This window comes from Crassostrea angulata, chromosome 2, assembly GCF_025612915.1.
Source record: "Crassostrea angulata isolate pt1a10 chromosome 2, ASM2561291v2, whole genome shotgun sequence".
Lineage (NCBI taxonomy): Eukaryota > Metazoa > Mollusca > Bivalvia > Ostreida > Ostreidae > Magallana > Magallana angulata.
Window position 1 is genome coordinate 76821747 of NC_069112.1, and position 22500 is coordinate 76844246.

General features: G+C 37.7%; 1 protein-coding gene across 15 annotated transcripts in view; it reads left to right on the forward strand.

Moving 5' to 3' along the window:
- Positions 1–22500, forward strand: part of LOC128170920 (golgin subfamily A member 4-like) — a 78706-nt gene that overhangs the window by 50585 nt on the left and 5621 nt on the right. For 8 of the 15 annotated variants that reach the window (XM_052836671.1, XM_052836672.1, XM_052836670.1 and 5 more), the window contains 17 exons: positions 181–234; positions 375–491; positions 2397–2516; positions 6919–7086; positions 10133–10225; positions 12622–13260; positions 14064–14426; positions 15213–15444; positions 16257–16427; positions 16907–17014; positions 17411–17666; positions 17946–18114; positions 18330–18437; positions 18591–18693; positions 19508–19584; positions 20315–20457; positions 20921–20953. In XM_052836671.1, the coding sequence (XP_052692631.1) occupies positions 181–234; positions 375–491; positions 2397–2516; positions 6919–7086; positions 10133–10225; positions 12622–13260; positions 14064–14426; positions 15213–15444; positions 16257–16427; positions 16907–17014; positions 17411–17666; positions 17946–18114; positions 18330–18437; positions 18591–18693; positions 19508–19584; positions 20315–20457; positions 20921–20953 (2954 nt within the window). Of the gene's footprint in view, positions 1–180; positions 235–374; positions 492–2396; positions 2517–6918; positions 7087–7403; positions 8589–10132; positions 10226–10611; positions 10666–11979; positions 12022–12621; positions 13261–14063; positions 14427–15212; positions 15445–16256; positions 16428–16906; positions 17015–17410; positions 17667–17945; positions 18115–18329; positions 18438–18590; positions 18694–19507; positions 19585–20314; positions 20458–20920; positions 20954–22500 lie in introns of all 15 variants that reach the window. The other 7 variants (XM_052836685.1, XM_052836673.1, XM_052836678.1 and 4 more) reach the window with 7 other exon arrangements.

Here is a 22500-nt window from a genome sequence, read left to right on the forward strand (position 1 = left end):
GGATAAATATACTGTATTTAATTACTATAAATAAATGCACACAAATAGGCAGAGTGAAAAATCAAAGTCTCCCTGTGTGTTGGCTTGAAATAGTGTAATGTTCACCTCTAAATGTTTGAGAGCATGCAAGGGAAATAACTCTATGATCCTCACAATCATTTAACTTTGTTCTCTTCATAGGGCTCAGTTCCAAAAGATCAGATTCCTGGGAGATTTGCACAGTACAGACAGCTAGTAAGATTATCTCTCTCTCTCTCTCTCTCTCTCTCTCTCTCTGTCTGAGTTGAATACATGATACATTTAAATAAAAAACCAGCAACTATGATGTACTAATACTGCTAGCCACTTTATATATATGCACTTTATGGTAACAGAGTCAACAAAGAATATCAGAACTAGAAGAACAACTGACCTTGACCTTAGCAAAGACCCAGAGAAAGGTCAACACTTTGAAGTCACAGTTCCAGGAACACAAGTCCAAATGGGAGGCGGTAAGTAGAGGGCCGTACAAAAGTAGAGTCTAGATGGGAGGCGGTAAGTAGAGGGCCGTACAAAAGTAGAGTCTAGATGGGAGGCGGTAAGTAGAGGGCCGTACAAAAGTAGAGTCTAGATGGGAGGCGGTAAGTAGAGGGCCGTACAAAAGTAGAGTCTAGATGGGAGGCGGTAAGTAGAGGGCCGTACAAAAGTAGAGTCTAGATGGGAGGCGGTAAGTAGAGGGCAGTACAAAAGTAGAGTCTAGATGGGAGGCGGTAAGTAGAGGGCCGTACAAAAGTAGAGTCTAGATGGGAGGCGGTAAGTAGAGGGCCGTACAAAAGTAGAGTCTAGATGGGAGGCGGTAAGTAGAGAGCCGTACAAAAGTAGAGTCTAGATGGGAGGCGGTAAGTAGAGGGCCGTACAAAAGTAGAGTCTAGATGGGAGGCGGTAAGTAGAGGGCCGTACAAAAGTAGAGTCTAGATGGGAGGCGGTAAGTAGAGGGCGGTACAAAAGTAGAGTCTAGATGGGAGGCGGTAAGTAGAGGGCCGTACAAAAGTAGAGTCTAGATGGGAGGCGGTAAGTAGAGGGCGGTACAAAAGTAGAGTCTAGATGGGAGGCGGTAAGTAGAGGGCGGTACAAAAGTAGAGTCTAGATGGTGGGCGGTAAGTAGAGGGCCGTACAAAAGTAGAGTCTAGATGGTGGGCGGTAAGTAGAGGGCAGTACAAAAGTAGAGTCTAGATGGGAGGCGGTAAGTAGAGGGCCGTACAAAAGTAGAGTCTAGATGGGAGGCGGTAAGTAGAGGGCCGTACAAAAGTAGAGTCTAGATGGTGGGCGGTAAGTAGAGGGCAGTACAAAAGTAGAGTCTAGATGGGAGGTGGTAAGTAGAGGGCCGTACAAAAGTAGAGTCTAGATGGGAGGCGGTAAGTAGAGGGCCATACAAAAGTAGAGTCTAGATGGGAGGCGGTAAGTAGAGGGCCGTACAAAAGTAGAGTCTAGATGGGAGGCGGTAAGTAGAGGGCAGTACAAAAGTAGAGTCTAGATGGTGGGCGGTAAGTAGAGGGCAGTACAAAAGTAGAGTCTAGATGGGAGGCGGTAAGTAGAGGGCCGTACAAAAGTAGAGTCTAGATGGGAGGCGGTAAGTAGAGGGCCGTACAAAAGTAGAGTCTAGATGGGAGGCGGTAAGTAGAGGGCCGTACAAAAGTAGAGTCTAGATGGGAGGCGGTAAGTAGAGGGCCGTACAAAAGTAGAGTCTAGATGGGAGGCGGTAAGTAGAGGGCGATACAAAAGTAGAGTCTAGATGGGAGGCGGTAAGTAGAGGGCAGTACAAAAGTAGAGTCTAGATGGGAGGCGATAAGTAGAGGGCAGTACAAAAGTAGAGTCTAGATGGGAGGCGGTACAAAAGTAGAGTCTAGATGGGAGGCGGTAAGTAGAGGGCGGTACAAAAGTAGAGTCTAGATGAGAGGCGGTACAAAAGTAGAGTCTAGATGGGAGGCGGTAAGTAGAGGGCAGTACAAAAGTAGAGTCTAGATGGGAGGCGGTAAGTAGAGGGCAGTACAAAAGTAGAGTCTAGATGGGAGGCGGTAAGTAGAGGGCGGTACAAAAGTAGAGTCTAGATGGGAGGCGGTAAGTACAAGACCGTACAAATACAAGTCTAAATGGGAGGCAGTATTTACAAGACTGTATAAATAAAATATCAAATTTGGATACAGTAAGCATAGTGCAAGACTATAAAACAAAAGAGAATCCTCTGTAATGTTTGAATTGAGGCCAAAAAAAAAGGGTAAAATCTAGTCTAGCATAATTTTCATTTTCTTTCCCCAGTATCTCATAAACAGTGAAACAGGGATAAATAAAAGTAATTTATGGGCTTTCTATTGGTTCATTTAGTATTTCCTGTGACTTAACACTGGATGGTTTTGTAGGAGAGGAATGTTCTGATAGAACAAGTGGAGCAGGCCCAGAAACTCCAGACCGAGGCCGAGAAAGAAGCAGACGACGCCATGACACAGCTGGAGGAGTTCATCAACGAACAGGAGAAACTGGTGAGTGAACGCGCGAGTGTGTGAGTGAGTGAGTTTCATACTTGCCAACTGTCGGGTCACACCCGATTTTTCAACCCTTCACCCGATTATTTTTTATGACCCGGCGGGTCATGCTTTTCACCCGATTTTTGTCGAACAACCCGAAAATCTCCCGATTTCCGGATTTGGTTCGTAAATTACGTTGCGCGTTTGACTTCCAGTTATGAACCCAAGCTGAGCTTGGATTTACGTAACACGTAAACAATGCCGATGGCTATAACAGACACATTATGTGTAATTATTATCGTGAGTTGTTTTGACTAAGCGAAGGTTTAAATCATTAAGTGTGATGGCTTCCAATAAGAAAAGGTCTTCATCGGGGCCAGCGGAATCAAAACCAACAAAAAGAAAACGATATTTTTGTACCTATCAACATATCTGGGAAAATGAATTCCCATAAGTAAAACAAAGTAATCGAGTACAAAACGAGGCTTTTATGTTCTATATAACGCACATTTGAATATTGGATTTTGTGCCCAAAATGATCTGACTAAACATTCAAAAACGCTAAGTCATGTATAGGATGCTTTTTAATACACATAACTCTTCCAAGTCACTTACAACTTTCATGCCATCATTTACAGAGTTCAAAAGCAAGGTTAATGTAGCAGAAACTCTTTTTGCATTTTTTTTTAGCTGAACACAACCTACCATTTTCTGTGTCAGATCACTTTGCAAAATTCAAAATCAGCAACTGTTAGTTAAAATGCTTCTTTGCAATAAAGCATTACACATAAGTTTTTAACACATATTTCTATTGTATATACCTATGAAATGCATGGTAAATATGTCGTGAATGTCGTTACGCGCTATGACCAGATTTTTTACTTTCCAAATCTGGTCATGACCAGATTTTCACATGTTGGAGGTTGGCAAGTATGGTGAGTTTCAGAGATATGAAAAACGTTCCATTACCCAGCTGCAGGAGTCCATCAACTCACTAACAGGAGAAACTGGTGAGTGAGCGAGCGAGCTGGTGAGCGAGCAAGCATGTGAGTAAGTGAGTGACTTAGTGATTGAGTGAGGTAGTGAGTGAGTTTCAGAGATATGAAAAACGTTCCATTACCCAGCTGCAGGAGTCCATCAACTCACTAACAGGAGAAACTGGTGAGTGAGCGAGCGAGCTGGTGAGCGAGCAAGCATGTGAGTAAGTGAGTGACTTAGTGATTGAGTGAGGTAGTGAGTGAGTTTCAGAGTTATGAAAAACGTTCCATTACCCAGCTGCAGGAGTCCATCAACTCACTAACAGGAGAAACTGGTGAGTGAGCAAGCGAGCTGGTGAGCGAGCAAGCATGTGAGTAAGTGAGTGACTTAGTGATTGAGTGAGGTAGTGAGTGAGTTTCAGAGTTATGAAAAATGTTCCATTACCCAGCTGCAGGAGTCCTTCAACGAACAGGAGAAACTGGTGAGTGAGTGAGCGAGCAAGAGGGAAAGAGAGACAGAGAGAGGAAGAAAGTGAGAGGAGGTGGGGGTGCCTCCATGAGACAGCTAAGAATGCTGAAATTTCGAAGAGATAGCTACAGAGGACAAAAAAGAAACTAGAAATAGTGACGAGAGGAATGAGAGAGCATATCGTTTTTAACACATGAAACAGGCTTGTGATCAGACCAAACTGATTAAAGCTTTGTCCGATATCAAGGTCATAACATGAATGAGCAGAAGGTTGAGAAGAATCTATTAAAAGATAAATTATAGAAAGTTGTGTGTATTCTTATAAGTTGTTTTTATTGAGAACATTTTTGCTGCCTTGTAATTCACAGTTTGTGACATATCCGTACAATTAGTTTCTATCAACATGTCCCTCAAGTCTTTACAATTGTAAGTAAATGGACAAAAATGGTATTTTAAACTCATCAAAAAAAAAAAGCTTTAAACTGAGAACTTAAAATGACAAGCTTCTGGGTAACATTGATGGAAGCTGAATAGATTACAGACCGTATTCTGTAGAGTACAATGTACCCATACAGGGCCCTTGTGTGTTTATATTAGACTGGGGACTCTATCTCCAATACAGTACAGCGATTTCTTTGTCCGGCTTTTCAGTTTGTCGTTTAAAGCAATTAAAGAAAACCAATGGATTTGAAGACATTTCAGAAAAATATTATAGAATTCTTATACAAGTGAATTATTAAACTATGAGGTAGTTCAGGGATTTCAGTGCAAACTGTGGACTTTTTTATTACCAGCCTTGTGTGAGGTGGGTTTCACTTTTAATGTTTCTGAAGGGCATGTCATAATACAGGGATTTATTTGATTTTTGTGCTAATAAGTTGTATACTGAAGGATTTGTCAACATGCTAGTAAGTACTGTTTGCTGTCATGTAACTCTTCTTTCTCTCCTCTTTCTTCATCTTTTTTCTGTCTCTTCTCTATGTCTGTCTCTCTTACTATATAATGCCCTCTCTAAGCCCCCCTCTCTCCATCTCTTTGTTTCACTATCTCTGACTTTCTCCATTAAACATGTACTATCGCTCTCTCTTTCATTCTCTCTCTCTCTCTCTCTTTTGACAGATATTTCTCTCATTCTCTCTCTCTCTCTCTCTCTCTCTCTCTCTCTCTCTCTCTCTCTCTCTCTCTCTCTCTCTCTCTCTCTCTCTCTCTCTCTCTCTCTCTCTCTCTCTCTCTCCAGATCATGCCATTACTGGGACACTCTACAAGAGCTTGGTGTAAAACACAAACCATCCAAGATACCGATCTCTGTGTAAACACAAAGAAACGATACCCCGAAAAATAAAAGGAGAGAAAATACCTTAAAAAAATCCTCTGGCTTTGATTTGACAGGGAATGGATGTTTATTATCTTTGATATAAATCCAGTGTAAATTTAATCAAATGATGGGAGTGGGGAATTACTGTTGGGCAGGCATGTTATGTAATGGGGGGTGGGGGGGGGTATTGTTATGGAGGGTTTATACACGTCCACGGGGATCTAGGCCTGATAATGAAATCTCTGAGTGTTCTATAGTCCAGTGTACAAGCTGCATTGTATACAGTTCTATTCAGGGGATTTTTATTTATGAGCATTTACTAAGGAGACGTTTAAGCATTTTTTTAAGCTCCTCTTTTTTGTTAACAGACAGGGTCTCGCATTTTTCTTGTTTTTTTTTTTAAACTCTCGGCGTCAAATTCAACTGACGAAAAAAAGTCAGTTGTATGGGAGATCTTATATACAGGAAGGATTTTAATAGTTCGGTTTGATGTGATTTACCTGGACAAAAAGATGTAAAAGAATGATTGTGAGTCAAAAATATATTTCTGGTTTTAAGGACCTAACCTTTATGCTTTACGTTTTTTGGTTTTTTTTAACAATTAGGTTGAAATTTCATTTTGATATAAAAAATGTAGTATAATTCATAGGTTCCAAATATATTTTAGATGCAATAGAATTATTTTAAGGTGGTAATGTGATTTTAGCAGGCATTATGAGATAAATGAAATAGTAAAAGATTCACTATAAAATCGTGGATTTATATTCTACATAAAACCTTGATGTAGGAGTATATAACGGACAGATTAAGCATGTGTGAATGGGAAAGAGAGCTTATGTGTAACAAAGGCAATGAATTACGTTAGGTAGATGTCACAATATGTGATAAAAAAAATAGACTGTGTACAAACCACAGGGATCTTCAAATATCAAAATCATTTTTACCAACTTTTTCCAAAATTTAAAACTGGTTTAAATTGATTCATTTTCATGAACAAGATGTAAATTACTTAAAAATATATATACCAGAGACTTTTGATAGCTGGTTCATGGCAAGGCTCTCGTGAACCTCGCAAATTTTTCCCACAGGCAAATTAAAGTTGGTTTACATTATTCTTAGGACATGACCTTGTACTGTGCATTTTTGTGATCGGCTTCGGCCGATTGCAGTGGTGTCCATATGAGGCATCCGGCAAATTTTATTAATTGCGCACGCATTGCGCCTTGCAGTATTTTATTTACTATGCAATGACAACCTTATTTAAATCTTTAATTAGACGTAGATTACTGAAAACGGTAATCTTATCTGTTTACCCTGAAAATAAAACATTCATAGAGTTACATACATAATGATTCAAATCTCTTTTTTTTTTCACATAATGTGTAGGAACATTAGTCGGAAGTATAATTCGCCTACTAAAAATAAAGCTCATTCATGCCTTGCCAATTTGGAAATCAATAAAATGGGGCTATATATAAAGTTTACTGCATGTAGCATATATTATATAAACAGAGCTGACCAATGATATATCATGCTGATCATTCCTTTAAAAGGAATACTTGTTACATGTACCTCATTGTGATAACTCTTCTTACACGGTTGATATTTTTATTCTCAGTGTGATAACAATATTAACAATTTGATCTCATTGCACAGGAAGAGGAAGAAGAGGGAAAAAGAACGGTCATCACACGCAAGATCAGTCAGCCCCTCCCCAAAGTCGTGACCCCACCCCCTAAACAGGTGTCCCCGCCCCCACAGGTGGTCACCGAGGGAACGGAGCAGGAGCTGTCCAATCTGATGCAGCAGACGGATGATGCCAAGGTAACGACAGGGGTCAATGAAAGGTCAAGCCTGGTGTCCATGGCAATGAACTCTGTTACTTAAAATGCTTAATATAACATTAGATGAGCTAGTTAGATTTTTAATTTTTATTTTTTTTTAAAATATGATTATATATCACAAGGACAGCGTTTAGTGTAGCATTGCATTTTATTGCTTTGACTTAATATTCTTTACATTATTATTTTTGCTTCAAAATGATGAAATATTTAATATCCAGTGTACTAAATTGAATGACAAATGAATCAGTCTGCTATCCATTAGCATTGTATAATATTTGTATTGGCCCAAACTTTTAGTCCCAGAGACAAAAATCTGGATCATCTAGCCACATCTCATCCGCGGATCTGGAGGGTGACATTGCTCCCTGGCTGCTGTCCAGAGGAAAGTCCAGGAAAACTCGACTCGAGTCTGCTGCGAGCTCACAGTCGGAAGAAGAGGTGGAGGAGTACAAGCGAAGATCCTCCCTCTCCAAATCCAGCTTCCACAGTAAATCAGAGAAAATTGTATCTGAGCTATCCAAGTTGACGGATCCGAATGAATCGGATGAAGATAGGGCCTTGGAGAGTGATAGCGAGCCGTTTTCCAGAAGGATGACTCAGTCTCGAAAATCTTTGAAATCTAGGAGGACATCTCAGGGTGAGTCTAGGATGAGATCTTCCAGAGGAAGTTTACAGCTTGAAGGTGCAGAAAGTGAGATTAGCCAGTTTCAAGATGATGGGAAAATTTCAGGACGAGGTAAAAGCCAGTTGTCAAACCGAGACAAAAGTCAGATGTCAGCTCGAGATAAAAGTCAGTTGTCAGCACGAGATCCCAGTCAGCTGTCAACTCGAGACAAGAGTCGAGTGTCAGAGAGAGGTAAAAGCAAGATGTCCTCACGTGACAAAAGCTTGTTGTCTGAAGCAGAAGGAGGGGTGCCCAGTCAGCAGGACACATCATCTCAGGATGAGGCTGAGCATGATCCTATCTCAAAAGCACCCTCCAGGAGGAGTTCCCATAGCAACATCAATCTCAAAGAATCTCGCCAGAGCACCAAGCACAGCCTGAGAAAATCTCACCTCTCGGACAAATCTCGGGTCTCAGACAAGCAATCTAGACAGAGCACTCACTTCAGCTTCAGGCCAAATGTGGATGATGGTTCTGAGGAAGATGGTGAGATCGAAGAGGAGATTAATCAAGACTCGAGGGTAACTCGAAATCATAGCAAAGTAACATCAAGAAAAACAACCATGTCTGCCCGGTCAGAAGAAGAGATGATGGGATTGGTAGGAGATGAGGACTATGAGGATGATTTTGAGGAGAATGAGGACCAGGGAAGAAGAGGTCCTGGTTTTGAGTTTGAAGACAAGATGGCCTCCAGGGCCAGGTCTCTTCCCATTGGTCAGCATTTATTGGAGGACGTTGACATATCGCGCAATGTGGACAGTGCGCCAGACAAGATGAGGAGAAGAGGAAGTGTTAGAGAGGGAAGGCGGAACTCTGAGGTACATCACACTCCATGTGTACACAGCATAAAGGACCTACACACTGGAGATTTATTGCATGTGATGTGCACGTAAACTGAGCACAACTAATAAGGCCAATCCAAAGAATGTTTTAAATTACTAGTTATGAATAATGAGCACTAATTAATGATTTCTTTTAAAGAATATTAAGGTGACAAGCACTTGTGAGGTCATCCATAAGGATATCTAAAGTCACCAGTAATGTCAAATGTTCCCTTGTAATTGAGGTCCCTCTAATTGGAGTGTAGGAGTCACCAGTAATAAATAATGTGCACTGACTAATGAGGCCATCCCATGGGGGATCAAAATAATGTGCACCAACTAATGAGGCCATCCTATGGGTGATCTGAGTGAAGTCACTGGTAATGGCTATCCCATGAGTGATCAGAATGAATGATTGTATAATGTACACAAATAATGTGTTCAGAAGATTTTGTGTCTGTGATATGCACACAGCGGTAGTACTGTACACAACTAATGAGGCCCTCCCAAAGGATGTTTTCAAATCATCTGTAATGAATAATTAGCACTTATGCAGACATTCCAAAGGACATCCAAACTCACCAGTGATGAAAAATGTGCACTAATGAGGCCATCCCAAAGGACATGTTTAATCCTCAGTCATTTTAACAACACACTATCTTATAAGTCCCCATGGATATTATTATGTGCACTGTCTAATCAGACCATCCATTTGGAAATGTTGATGTAATTAATATTGTGCACAAACTGATAATGCTTTATCAATATGAAAGCTGTATCAAAAATTTAAATAGAATATGTGAGCACAAGAGGAGTTATCAAAGTGTGAATATGCACAGAGTAATTAAAAGGTTTTGAAGTCATTAATAACTGATGCAATGTTCAAAATTAAGGAGAATACCTATCTAATATTTGCAGGGGAAATCACATCACATTTGAATTTTGTTAACTACAAATACTCCTTGATATTTCACATCACATGGCTGATTTTTCAGCTTTGAGAATGTGTTCACACTGTCACTTTCATGTTTATCTAATAAACACTATGGTGAAAGTCATTGTTTTACCAAATTGTCTGTGTTATACAGAATTCACATCAATTAATTGAATACCCTTAAAGCTTATAATCTAATTGTGCAGACATTTGTTTTGCAGCAGTGTCATAACAGGTGATAATCCTGGTTTCTAGGCACCATAAATGTATACATCATTTGAATTTAGCTAATTTTACTGTACTTCAACGTTTGTTCAGTTTTTAAACTGAAGCATTCTATTTTAATTTTATACACCAAAAATAAAATTGAAATTAGATTTATTTGATGAATTTTGTTTTATTGAATATGAAACTTTTGACTTAGTGATATTTGAATTATTTCATAGCAGTGAAAATCACTTTTAAATCTAAAGTAATTTTTGAAAAATCAAAAATATGATTACAAAGACTCAAAGCATCTGTACTCTATATTTTTTAAGTGTTGTAATCAAAAAATGTCAATGCAATTTTTACGCAATTTTTAAAAGTTTGATAATTTTGTTAACAGGCGGAGGCGAGGATAACATCTGGAGCGATGTCGGCACCACCGGCCGTGGAACCAGAGGAATCGCCGCAACCAAAGAAAGAGGAAATCAGAAAGGTAAATAAACCACCAATATGATAGACTTACAGAAGTTGTGTCAAATAGTGACAAATCTTTTTTTTTATTAATGTTTAGGATAGATTGATAACCTTTGAGGAACAGAAACATTAATTGTTGAAAATTTAAAGTTAAATAACTTTTTGGAATATCCAGTCTAGACAGAAATGTTTAAAAACGTGATTTATTGATAACTGGATAATGACAAATTTTAAATTTTGAATAGAGCTTTTAATAACTTATGAAATATTAAGCATTTCAAATATGATCCTTTTTCGAAAGACTTAATATATCAATTTCATTAAACCATCATTTATGCTTACATGTTTATGCCAAGTTGAAATATGATGCAGAGTTTAAAATTTGGTGAATTTAAATTTTGCAAGCTGGACAGAGAGACTTCAATGTCAGCCAATTATAGAATTACAATAGATGATGAGGTAACAGTAATCTCCCTTTAGTGGAACTCTCCTGAAAGCTTCCATATAATTATGTTGTTCCTCCATATTCTTTTTACGTAGTGTTGATGTATTTTTTCCTTTTATATGCATGGTATATCATTTTAGTACTTTTTTATGCTGTATATCTAAATAGAAAGAAAGAAGTAAATCAAAAGGAATATTTTAGCATAATGTCCATTTTTTTAATTCAAAAAGAAAAAAAATTGATGTATAATGTTGGGGAAATTCTAAATTTAAAAAAAAGATTATGTATAAAATAATTGATTATAATTAAGAGTGACAGAGGAAAAAATAATATTTAATATATGAAATGAGACAAACGGAAGACAAAACAAGATTATGGCCAATTTTTTCTGTTTGAAAGATGTTATGTTTTAAAATATTATATAGACGTAGAAATCTTTAGTTCAGAAAACCAGTCATAGTTCAGATCATTAGCTGTAGTGAAAGGAATAGCCAAAGGGTTGAATCAATTTTCCATTATGAATTATAAATTAAAGAGCTGATTTCTTGGGCTTGGGGTAAAATGCTGACGATGGACCCTCCACTTTGGAGGGTCCAAAGTGGAGGGGGTGGAGCTTAGTGTGTCAATCTTAATTCAGAGTCCGTTTGATCTGTCATTCCAATTTCATCATGCACCTAATAGCTAAAACATATAGGTTGTTTATTAGAAGCTTAAAAAAAGGGGGGGGGGGGTCCTAACATTTAATGATTTTGGCAACTTCAAATGAACTTTATCAGGATACATATATTAATCTATGTTTGTGTAACAATTATCCTGAGTCCAGTGAAACTGGGAACAGGAAGTTAACTCAATGTTGAGAGATTTATTTTTTTCCCTGAGTAACAAATGTTAATAAATTAATAGATCTAAAAGAACATTATCAATTGACTGTCATTATTAATTTCAACAATTACACAGATATAAACTCCATTTTTTTCATGATATTTACTGTATATAATGAGCAAATTTGAAATAGGGGAGGGGAGTTTTATGTGCCTGTGTTTAAAAGTCATATAAATAAAACAATGTTGTTCTGTTTCTGATAACATAATTGGAATGACAGATCAAACAGACTCTTAATTAAGATTGACACACCAAGCTCCACCCTATCCACTCTGGACCCTCCAAAATGGAGGGTCCATCGTCAGCATTTTACCCCAAGCCGATTTCTTGTAAAGCTATAATAATTGATTATTAGAAAAATTATTTCATTGAACTGCAGCAAAAAATTCGTTACATTTTTTTAATTGAAAGTGAATTTATAAATTTAAAAAATGCAACCATTTCAGTCTCTACCAAAGAAAACCAAGAAAGTGAAAGTAGACTCAGGGGTAATTCATTATTTTGTGAAGTTATGAGTCTGGGTTTTATTTAACTTGTAAAACTTTTAAGATGAATGTTTAATTTAACCATTGTGGGTTTTTTTGTTTTTTTTTTAATATAATTTTGATTTAACGTTTAATTTAACCATTGAACAGGAGAATAGGGGAACAACATGTAATGTTTAAAGATTTTCAAGAGGTCAAGAGTTAATGTTAGAAGTATGTTCTGCTTATGGGTGACAACACTTGGTGTTATATTTTTATAAAGAAATATATTTTCTTCATAGCCTCTGGATTATGTTTCAAAGTGTAAATACACTCCTAGAGGTAGTATTTCTTGATCCCACAATCAATTCTTAAAACGTTCTTCTATACCTAAAAATTATGTTACATACATGGATGCTTTATTGTTTTCCTGAAATGAATATTTGTTTCAATTTTTTATCTCTCAATTTGAGGAATCTATACATACAAAGACCAGTAGTCATGTTTTTGTGTGCAGTTATCATTCTGTTTTATAAATTATGGTCAGAAGTTGCTTATTTGGAGATAAATTGCACAGATGACAAATTCTTCTTGTTATGTATTTACCTGATTATTTTGTGTCAGTTGTCGGGAGTCCGGAGCCCGTTAGGATCACCCCGCCCCCAGGACTCGGGAACTCACCCCCACAAAACTCACTCTCAGCACAAGTATGCCCTACCCATCCAGGAAATCTCGGAGGCTAGCAGCCATGAGTCGGGGCGATCTCGTCATGGCTCGGTGCACACGCCAGAATCGGGTCACAAGGACGCCTGGTTGACCCCAAGAGTGACTCCTGCGCAAGGTCGAGTTATTCTTAGCACCACCCCCAGGGAGGGAGTGATGCGGGATCTCCCACCTTCCCAGGAGTCCGCAGTGGACAACGTCAAGACAATGTTGGAGGAAGAAAACCTGTCGTCTATGCAGCAGCGAACACTCGAGTCCGTCAGGAGTGCCCTGCAAAAGATCAGCGATGACCCAGTTTTAACGGACGTTCAGTTAGAGAGAACACTCACAATTATCTCCCTTGCGAGTCAGCTGACTGAAGAGTCCCTACAGCTTGGCGTTCTGCCAGACACCATGTTTGAGCAGTTCGCCGACATCAACTCGCGAGCTATGTCTGATCTCGGAATTAGCGAGGACGACTTCCGAGTCTCTGAGACACCTAACCCACCCATGGAGCTGTTGAGACCTTTGACTCGAGATTCTTTGAACACAAGAGATGAGGTACCACACATTATCCCTCCCCCCACAGCAATGCACTTGTTGACATTAAGCCCAATCACAAAAACCATGAAGAACTTGAGCTCAGAAGAATCTCAGTTGAACTCAAGGAAATCTATGCAATTTCTGGTCAAATATTAGTCTTCTTCTTTTTGTCATAGACACCATTCAATCCTTTCACTGAATCTCTTTACAGTTCTTATATTGAATAAGGGAGGCTGGGTGGTCAGATAAATCTGACTTGAACTTTGACTGATGATCATATTTTTTCCAAGAATTAATTTTAAGTTAAAAAAAAGCCCAAAAACTAGTAAATGTTTCCAATGAGCTTGAGTTTTTCTTCTTCATTAGGAGGCAAATATAGCCTAGAAATGGCCACGACCACCCAGTCCCTATTTAATTCCTGTGTTTTTCTGTGTGGACTCTCTGACCTTTCTATAAGATTCAGCACACCTTTACATCCCATATTTTTTAACACAACTTTCATGTCTTCTGATGATAAACACTAGACTTGTCTCTATTTACCGGTACCTCTTATGTTCCTTTTTTAAAAATCTCGAGCCAATTGAGCACACTATCACTATGCACAATGCTTTAAAGTTATTCATTTAAAGAAAGTTTCTTTAAATGAGACAAGAATGTAAACAAAATAATCAAGAAATAATATATTTAGTGAAAAGTAAAATTAATGTATTCAAGTAAAAACAGTGTTACCATTATTTATATTTAGGGTAATACTTAAAGCTGTTCTGTAAGCTTGTTTGATGTAATGACTGTACAGCTGTTCCGTTTGCCTCCCCCTCTAGCCCTCCTCTATGATGACGTTCCTACAGGAGTTGTCCTACACCTCGCTCCACCCCCTCCCCCCTCTCCATGGATACCTAGGCTCCTCCCAATCACAGCGCCTCCACCCACATCGCAGCGGGCTCTCGACCCGCGGCAGTCAGAAGGGCATCAGGCGTGACATGACCTTTGCTACCATGGCAACCGGAGGCAGTTCCATCAGGGATACTTTCACAGCTTCATCCAAGGATTCCATGAGGTTTATTTTGGGCGGTGGGAAGGCGACGGATTCGATGATCGCACGTCACGGCGGAGCAGACACAGAACTTGACATACTTATGATGGACAGTGAGGTATCCTTGCGACGAGGAATGTGTGATGCCCAGGTGATTCCCCCCACCAACCCCCCAACCCCCCAGTATCACCATGGAAACCACTAAAATGACTCACCTTGTTGTCCACAGTTACCTAAATTGTCTTGACGTCTCGCTCACTGTCAGTGATTTCTGATTGACTTCTGTGACGTTCTGTGTTCGTGTCCTGTTATCAAACAACCCACCATCTTTTGTTACACTCTTATACCACAGTTCTGTCTTGTGTTTAGTTTTCACAATTATTCCAATTATTCTGATAAAGAGAGAAATGAAAGAAATGCATAAAATGTCGTTAACACTGGTTTAAATATTTTTTTGAAAGATCCTCTGAATGTGCAATGTTGATGTTTTTCCTAACATTCTTGTGTATGTGTGAACAGTAACACCGTTTTTTTGTTTATTTGCAGTTTTGTTGTTGTTTTTGTTGGTGTCTAACATTATGGTTTATGTTGGACTTTCTTGTTGATTTGATTAACACATTTATTATATTGTTTTATGATTATGTTCATCATTGCTTCACTTTATATCAGTAAACAAAATTGAGTTCCAATTTCAGGATCTTAATCTTTTAAGTATTTGGAAAACATTGACAAAATGTATGTGTGAAAAGACAAATTAAAATTATAGAAGACATTAACCGTTTTGTTTGTTAAACTTATTGTTTAGCCCATTTAACAGTTTTAAAGAAATAACGACCAATATTTATGATCAAGAGGTACATGTAAGCAACAGTTGTAGTAGTTGTCAAGAGTTAACAATAGAATAAAGAAAAATAATATGTACTCAAACATTCTTCAGACCCAGACTGACCCAGAGTTTGGTACGGAACTGACAGAGGATGAACTCAGAATGACCTCCGCCCAGAGTCGCGCCTCACTGCGGTACCAGTTTAAGAATCGTCTGGAAGAATCTCGTAATGCGGCAGAGGAACGTCGCTCTAAGTCCCCTGTAATCTCTGTCCCTTCCCAGAGGTCCATTGACGACCAACTAATTGAAGATGATGACTTCCCAATTCCTGATGACATCAAAGGTATTGTATAAGGGCGGTCAAGGAGGCCGAATGGTCAACAAACTAACCATCAGATCTACCTTAAGGTAATCCTATACTCGGCACTAAATGGGCTCTATCATTAAATGCTTAGCTTTAAATGATAAATGTACATTCTAGCAATACATATACAAAAGAAAATATGCATGTTTACATGCTAGTTTGTTTGTTATCACCTCTCAGACGGGTGTACCCCCTTGCGAACGTTATTGACAATTATGAAATTTGCCAGACATCTGTTTTTCCTAAAAATAATTACCAATTTTGGGAAAATTAGAACTGAACATACAAAATAGAGTATAAATATTTATTTAAGCCATATCTCATCAATAATTTTGCGCAAATTTTTGTAAGTAAGTAATATGCTTTATGGACCTGATGTATCAAAATAGAATACAAAAAATGCAATGCTAGTATCGCGTTTGGTAATTTTTTAAAAATTTTTAACCCATCAAAACAAAGAAGATGTAAGCATACCTGATATCCTGAGTAATCAGAAACTTCGTTTTTCATTTTACTTTAACAGAATCGAGTTTCTCAACTTTAATCATTTCTATCTCTCATAGAATACATATATTACCGTTCTAATTGCTTATTATTGCCATTGTTTACAACAGCGATGTAGAACAAAATCAATACCGGGTATCTAAAACGCTTTGTAAAAGTCGAACCAATATTGTAAAATACGTATTATGACGTAGTGCTATACTCGGACTACTTTAAGGAGACTGGATGGTCAACAAACTAACCATCAGATCTACCTTATAAAAGTTTGAAATCTTTTTTTTTTCAAGAAGAAGTAGAGATGGAGGACCGCGGTACATCCCCTCCCCCCGACCTGAGGAGACAAAGCACTGCCATGTCACGGAAACTGGTGGATCACCCAGTGGTGGGGGAGTACCTTAAGGCTTATGAAGGAGTGCTTAGCTTTAAGGAGAACCTCTCTAGGATCATGCAGGATAGGGGTATGTTACTTAACAGAAAACACATGTTGATGGTAGGTAGGGAACTACCTTAAGGCCTATGAGGGGGGGGGGGGGGGCTTTACTTAAAGGAGAACCTCTCTAGGATCATGCAGGATATGGGTATGTTAACAGAAAACACATGTTGATGGTAGGTTGAAGGAGTACCTTAAGGCCTATGAAGGGTTCCTTTACTTTAAGGAGAACCTCTCTAGGATCATGCAGGATAGAATGTGTCTAAAGAATATGATGAGGGTAGGAACAGTCTATGATAAAGTCAGGGATAGGGGACATAAATGCTTGTGAGGGAACTTTGAGGTTGTTATGAGGTTTTAGTTGATGAAAAGGAGACCTCAAGGACTGCTAGCGCGTGTTCCTCTTTTGTATAACCTACCTTCTATATTTACAATGCTCCCATTTTATTTCCGCCCTCTCACTCTGTTGAAGTTAATCTGATCATGTGTACGTTTGACACATTGCAGAGTTCCTCCAGGCTAGTGAGCTTCTACAGGAACTGGACTCGGTGACCTTTGACATGAACTCCAAAGTTCAGCCTCAACTTGAGAGCATGACCAAAAACATTTACTACAGTGAGTTTTGTTGAACTTGATGTTGAACTTTATTTATGATTGATAAACTGTACACTGTCAGTGAGTTTGACAGGACGTCAAACATTTAAAATATGTCTTTAAAATATGTTTAATAGAACTTCTAAAATGTATATTTCCCCTGTTAATTGATTAGTATAGCTAGATCCTGATTGTAAATTACGCAATGGTAAAGAGTAATGAGCTTTTTCATCAAAATCAGTTTTATGTCAGTATTATTGTCTGTTTCTAGTTCAATGGTATTCATAGTCACTTTGAACTTGAGTCACCGAAGACTACTGTAATGTTCTAGCTCAAGACAGAATGAATGTTTTTTCATCAGTTAGCCAGTCATATCCCTTTGAGTTTAAATAATCAAGAGTGATTGTCCTTTCCTAGCTCTGGAGGAGATAATGAGTGTACTCGGCAGCATGCTGTACATCGAGCGTGAGCCTTTAGTCTCCTCACTCAATGGAATGCTCGTCTCCAGGGACCAGACTCGGAACACATTGCAGAACCGGGAGCGATCAGCAGACTCGGGGCGGGGACAGACCGCCACCAGGGGGAGCAACCAGTCTTTCTCTACGCGCGTCCCTCAGAGTGCCTCATCCGAGAATCTGGCGTTCAAAGAGCTGCAGCAAAACTACGAGAAACTGTAAGTCTTCACTTTTTGTTGTTGTAGTGGAGGTCTTGTTTTATGGTTTTGGAACTATTGTGAAATTTAAACAATGGAGTTTTAAAAATCATACAAACTCTGAGAAGAAGTTTTCATTTATGTTTCGCATATGCCTTTTGCATTATATTCTGCTACAGTAAAATTACGTTTAGATTTTTACTACATTTATTTATCCTACTGAAAAAAAGAAACAAGAACAGAACGCGTTGTTGTTTCATTTTTCTTTTAATTCAAAATAATTTCTATTAAACTTTGCAGGCAGCAACAGTTGAATGAGGAGTCGAGGAAGCACGAGGAGCAGATGAGACACAACACCGTGGTGATGATGGAGATGCAGGACACGATCAACGAGTTACAGCGGGAGTTAACTGCCCTTGGTAAAGCCTCCAGTCGATCAAGACCTCCGTCTGAAGGAGTGGGGCAACAGGTAAATACTCTCTCTCTCTCTCTCTCTCTCTCTCTCTCTCTCTCTATGCTGCTCAACATCAATTTAAAGAAACTTTTGTTTGCTGATAAAAGAATAACTCCTGCATGAATTTTATTATCCATTATATTTTAATTATACATGTATGTGTATTGAAAGTATGTAACAATTTTTTTTTGTTTAAAAATAATTCTGAACTTGATTGATTATTTTTTTAGCAAACCCCAGAGTCAGCCATTATGTTTACAAGGCTGGACTCAGAGAGGAATGCCAAAATTATGAAGCGAGCTGTCAACGACGAGAGATTGGATACAAACAAATACAAGGTACTGGTATAAATCCAGAAATTAGATATTAACAAAATGGTGACAAACATCAAGATCTCTTACGGGTTTTAATATAGACCAATATGAATCTACAGGATGATAGCCTATAGTTTACAGACTAGCAGTTAGAGCGCTTACTTTGTGTTTCTGTAGGATGCGGTGACAACAATGGATGAATACGTCAGTCTGCCGGCCAAAAGACTAGGTCACCTGGTCAGGAAGTATGTCCATCACAGCAGGATGAAGGATATTGAAGGTACGCAACCACCTTAATATTGTAATATTATTGCAATGATTATATAGTAAATGTAACACTGAAGCAGTGAATGCTTATTTTTGGATGTCGTCGGTCCTATGACACACCAATGCGGTGCAGAAAAATTGAATACAGCGTGTTAGCGTGGTATGATAATTTGTCTTCACCGCATTGGTGTGTCACAGGACCGACGACATCCAAAAATAAGCATTCAATGTTTATATTTATATTCATACTGAGTTTTTTATGTATGAAATGTATGTGTATCATCGCTGTAAAGCCATTATATACGCTCTTAGTCAGGGATATGAAACATACATGGAACAGCCATATTAACAGGTCTTTTTAATTAAGGAGTAGATATAATTTAATGATATTTTTTTAGAAGTACATATCAAATTGGTAAGATTGAACGTTTCATTTAATCTTACAAAAATAAATATGTATACTCAAAACACGTGAAGACGTTTATAGTTGTGCTCATTGCGCATGGATTAGCAAAGTGTATTCATAGGAAGTTGAACATCGCAGATTTCCAATGCAAACATAAGGGGAAATATGCACTTAATGTAAATATAGAAGCCTTAGGATGAAGGAGATTGAAGGCATGTAGCCACCTTAATATTGTAGTGTTATTGTAATTATTCTATTGTAAATACATTTAGGCAATCAATCTGATGCTTATTTTTGGATATCATCAATCCTATAACACAGCAGGCCATGCAGACAAATTAATTACTGTGCGTTAGCACAGTTTGATAGTGTGTGTGTTGTTGTTTAATGTCATATCAACATATTTTCTGCTCTATTACAGAAAATGTTAAGAAGAGCAAAAGTCTGGATGAAAATGTGTTTGAAATTCTGGACAAAATGGAGGCTCTACAGAACAAAGTAAGATATAATTACTGTCGTTGTAAACCAATTTTTATCATTAAGAACTAATACAGGCAAGCAAGGATGTCATATTTTTGCAATTTGATGCAAAACAACTCAATCGCGCATTTAAGTGCTTGGGTTAAATAAGGAATCTACAGTAATAGAAGACTTATTATTAGAAAGAAAAAGTCATTTGTCCTTGTTTTAGAGAAAGCTGAGCTTTACGCATATAATGTATGTAAAAAAAATATGCATGCGACGAGAAGCTTCAAAACCAGATTTAATGTTTAATTATTTACAGTAAAACAAAATCCCCTGACTGACAGTGACAGAGGTACTACATTTTTACCGGGCAAATTGACATAGTCTTCGAATACTGTGGAATCATTAAAATTTTCAGGGGCCAATTTTCGTGGATTGATAAAGTTTTACAGGTTCAGGAGGACGTAATTTCGTGTATTCTCTTATACCAACAAAAGAAAATATGACTTTTTAACCCTAATTTATTAATTCCTGGAGGATTTTATTTTGTGGATAAAAGGTACCCACAAATACCACGAAAATTGAGCCACCACGAAATCTATTGATCCCACAGTATGATGTAACAGCAATTGTTTTATTACCTAACAACTGAAACGTTGCCAAATTATTTCAATTTGTCCTTTAATAGAGCAGTACTACAGGTATTGTGACAAAACTGATTGAAATGTTCATGCATCATTTTATCTGTCTTCTATTTTTTCAGCGGGCTAAGCGCTGGGCGGACAAGATGGACGACATGGGCTCCGAGAGGATGCGACTCGCTAACCTCCTGATGGAAACTCTGGACTCCATAGAACAGGAGTCGGGGATATTCCTCATCAAACCCATGTACTCTTACAGAGGGAGGTAAACAGAATAGATACTCTATAAATGTTATATAGATTCCATACAACAGGAATCTGGGATATTCCTCATCAAACCCATGTACTCTTACAGAGGGAGGTAAACAGAATAGATACTCTATAAATGTTATATAGAAACCATACTACAGGAGTATGGGATATTCCATATCAAACCAATGTACTTGTACAGTGGGTGGTAAATAGAATTGACAATCTATAAATGTTATGTAGTGGCAGATGGGAGTAGTTGTATATAATATATAGAGCAAGAGTCTGAAATATTACTCATTAACCCAAATACTTCTATCGAGGGTTTGAGGAGGGGGGGGGGGGGGTGTTAATAAAATGAAAAAGTGATGGGGAGAGGTAGATGGAAAAGTCAGTTAATTTCTTTTTAAAATGTAGTATTTTCCTCCATTGCTCTGTTGAATACTATAAAATCTAAGTTGTGTCTTTCTCTGATGCAGTCCTTTAGATGCAGATTACACCCAGCTGCTGGAGTAAGATGCATGACTTTATGCACATAAATTAACTTTTTGGTCATTTTAACAAATTTATTTGTCATTATTCAATGATATATAAATTGTATTTAATTTTTTTCGTTTAATTAAAATTTCAAGTTATTTATCAACTGTTAGACCTCCTGTGTACATTGTAGCACTAATATGCATGGTCAAATATTTTTCCTCAGGCAGTGAGCAGCTTGTTAACTATTTTTTGTCATTGCATATATATCATATTGCTACATTACAATTTGACTTAATTCCTCACATCTTTATCAGTCTAATTATAAAATAAATTGTCATTCAAAAGCTTATATAATTCCAATACCTACTCTCAATGTGGTAGCTAGCTCCGCTCTATGGTACATTTATAACAAGTTTTTACAGGCTTTTTTTTTGCAAATTTTACCAATGAAGCAAAAATTAATGTATAAACTTGGCTAGGATCATTATAATTAAAAACAAAACAACACTACTAGTTGATATGCATAATTGGGAAATGTTGACTTATTTATTATATTTGTCAAATGGGTAGGGGTTAGGTCCAACTTCTAGATATTGATCACATTTCAATACCGGTATTTCAAAAATTGAATTCCCCTAATGACAAGGAGGACGATAGGGGCAAAAATATAACTGGGGCGAATATTTCCCTGTATACAGTATGAAAGGAAGGGATAATGTTGGATCAAAGAGACAATAGTAGTAATGAAGGACTGAGGAATCTCAGAATTTGTTATCAAAATTGTTATTACCGGTATCAAGTGGCTGACAGCTTCAATGTGTGTAAATAGACACACCTTGGTTCAGAATGTTCATTAATTTTCTGATGTGTTTTTTAACGGTAGATATTCATATGGAGCATTGACACTCGAGCGGTAATTTAATTCTGCCGTTATGGGTGACACATTCTAAACTGCACTTTGGATGAAATATTGAGAATGTTTGTAAACTCAGTTCATGAATCACCTAAAAATGAACATTAAAATATATTTTGTGAACACCCAGTTCCAGTCACCTTAAATGAACAATCAAAGGTGATTTGTGAACGCACATGCAGTTCTTGAGTCACATTGAATCAACAATTAAAGATATTTTGTGAACACACGTCAGCTCTAGTCAGTTTATCGATCATCTTCACAGCTACTTTCATTTTCCATAATTAACCACAACTACTTTCATTTTCCATAATTAACCACAACTACTTTCATTTTCAGAACATATTTTTAATTTGACAACTTGGATCTTGAAGCATATTTAATCCCAAACTTCCAACTGCAATGGCATATATATTACTCAATATGACTGGATTTTACTTATAGCTAATTATCAAAAAAGTACAGAAATAATTAGAAACAGTTTATTTCATTGTTGCAAGACAAATTACCATTTATATTTCAAATGACTCCATATTATAATGAAACTTGCTATGTCATACATTGGGAAATATAAGAATTCATTCTTGTTGATATTGTAATATATAGACAGGATTATCAAATGCACTGAAAGCATTCAAAAATCAATTATTAACAACTTAATTGTAA